The sequence below is a fragment of the Myotis davidii genome, unplaced genomic scaffold (assembly GCF_000327345.1).
Source record: "Myotis davidii unplaced genomic scaffold, ASM32734v1 scaffold754, whole genome shotgun sequence".
NCBI lineage: Eukaryota > Metazoa > Chordata > Mammalia > Chiroptera > Vespertilionidae > Myotis > Myotis davidii.
In genome coordinates this window covers 651,123-653,204 of record NW_006286241.1, presented here as the reverse complement: position 1 = coordinate 653,204, position 2,082 = coordinate 651,123, and the positions used below count along the sequence as shown (strand labels likewise).

The window sequence follows — 2,082 nt, the reverse complement described above, 5'->3', positions numbered from 1 at the left end:
CTTGGCCACAGAATAGGACACAAAACAAGCCTCAATAAATTTAAGAAGACTGCAATCATATCAACCATCTTCTCTGACCATAATGGTAAGAAAATAGAAATCAATCACAAGAAAATAAAACAACTGAAGAACACATAAATACATGGAGGATACATAACATGTTACTAAACAATGAATGGGTTAGCAATGAGATCAAGGAAAAAATCAAAAGATTTATTGAAATATATGAGAACACAATAACCCAAAATCTATGGGACACAGTAAAAGCAATTCTAAGAAAGAAATTCATAGAATTACAGGCCTACCTCAAGAAACAAGAAAAATCCCAAGTAAACAATTTAACTTTACTCCTAAAGGAAATAGACAAAGAACTACAAACAAAGCCCAAAGTGAAAAGAAGAAAGGAAAAAATAAATTGCAGCCTACAGCCGGGCAGACATGGCTCAGTGGTTGAGCATCGACCTATGAACCAGGAGGTCACGGTTTGATTCCCAGTCAGGGCACATGCCCGGGTTGTGGGCTCCATCCCCAGTGTGGGGCATGCAGGAGGCAGCCAATCAATGATCCTCTCTCATCATTGATGTTTCTCTCTCGCTCGCTCTCCCCCCCTCTCTGAAATAAAAAAAAAAATGTATTAAAAAAGAAAAGAGTTGCAGCCTACAAGCCATCGGCGACTCCACCGCGAACACTCCTGCCATGGGGACAATGAGCCGACGCTGGAGTACCTGGGATCCCATGTCCTCACGCTGCTTTGTCAGCTCGCTCTTCATCAGCTCTTTGTCGGAGGCCCTCTTCTCCTGTTGCGCGGCCAGCTCCTTCTCTAGCCGCTCCGCCTGCCTCTCCAGCTCACCCCTCAGCTGCTCACACTGGATTAGGGCCTGCGGAATAAGACAGTATTTGGAAAAGTAAGGGGGAAATGAGACAGTTAGACTTTATTTTTACTTAACACGTGAAGCGCCCAGTCAGTCACCGGTGACTGATCTATCCACTGAGCCAAACCGGTCAGGGCAATCTTTATTTTTATTTAACACATTAAGCGCCCAGACAGTCACCGGTGACTGATACTATACTCTCCATCCGGAAGACAAAACAGGCTGGGCGCTTCATGTGTTAAGATACTTAAAACACGCCATAGCCCTCGCCGGGTTGGCTCAGTGGATAGAGCGTCGGCCTGTGGACTGAATGGTTTCAGGTTCGATTCTGGACAAGGGCACATGTCCAGGTTTCGGGCTCGAACCCCAGTAGGGGGTGTGCAAGAGGCAACTGATCAATGATTCTCTCTCATCAGTGATGTTTCTCTCTCTTTCTCTCCCATCCTCTCTTAAATCAATAAAAATATATATTTTTTAAAAAGTCACACTATAAAGTCAATTAGACAATTTGTACACTTACTAATATAACAGTATTCGAGTGTTACATTTATTTCGATTCACATAATTAAGGCTACATTAACTTTTATCAACTAACAAAATTCAGCAAACAGGCCTTGATGAAGGCCACTGATGAGTGAGAATCCTGAAGAAAGAGGGATCAGAAAAAATAAAGTGCTCTAGTACTTTTGATTATATATCTTGTTTATACTACAAGAAATATGCAAGTATCCAATATAACTGATTTTTCATTTGCTCATGGTTGAAGTTATTTGAATATTTTAAATGTTAAACATAAAAATTTTTTAAAAAGATGTTGAGTTTATCATTACATACAAGCATCTGGGTTTTTTTTTTTATCATTATACCAGAAGCCCAGTGCACGAAATTCATGCATGGGTAGGGTCTCTAGGCCTGGCCGGCCATCAGGGCCAATCAGCGCCTTCCGGCTGCTGGCTGAGGCCTTCCTTCATTCCTTGCCGCCCCCTGTTGGTCAGTGCACGTCATAGTGAGCAATCGGTCTTCCTTAGCATATCATTAGCATATTATGCTTTGATTGGTTGAACAGACGACTGGACGACCAGACACTTAGCATATTAGGCTTTTATTATATAGGCTTTTGTAAATATCTAGGCTCATATAAAGTTTAAAAATAATATTAAATGGCAAAGGGTACTTTGATATATTCTAAAAAGAATATTAAAATGGCATG

At 41.2% G+C, this 2,082-nt stretch overlaps 1 protein-coding gene across 1 annotated transcript in view; it reads right to left on the bottom strand.

Moving 5' to 3' along the window:
• Positions 1-2,082, bottom strand: part of LOC102770638 (serologically defined colon cancer antigen 8 homolog) — a gene marked incomplete at its 5' end in the record, with an annotated part of 117,418 nt that overhangs the window by 76,015 nt on the left and 39,321 nt on the right. Inside the window, one exon of the mRNA XM_015559921.1 lies at positions 726-878. Within this exon, the coding sequence (XP_015415407.1) occupies positions 726-878 (153 nt within the window). The remainder of the gene's footprint in view (positions 1-725; positions 879-2,082) is intronic.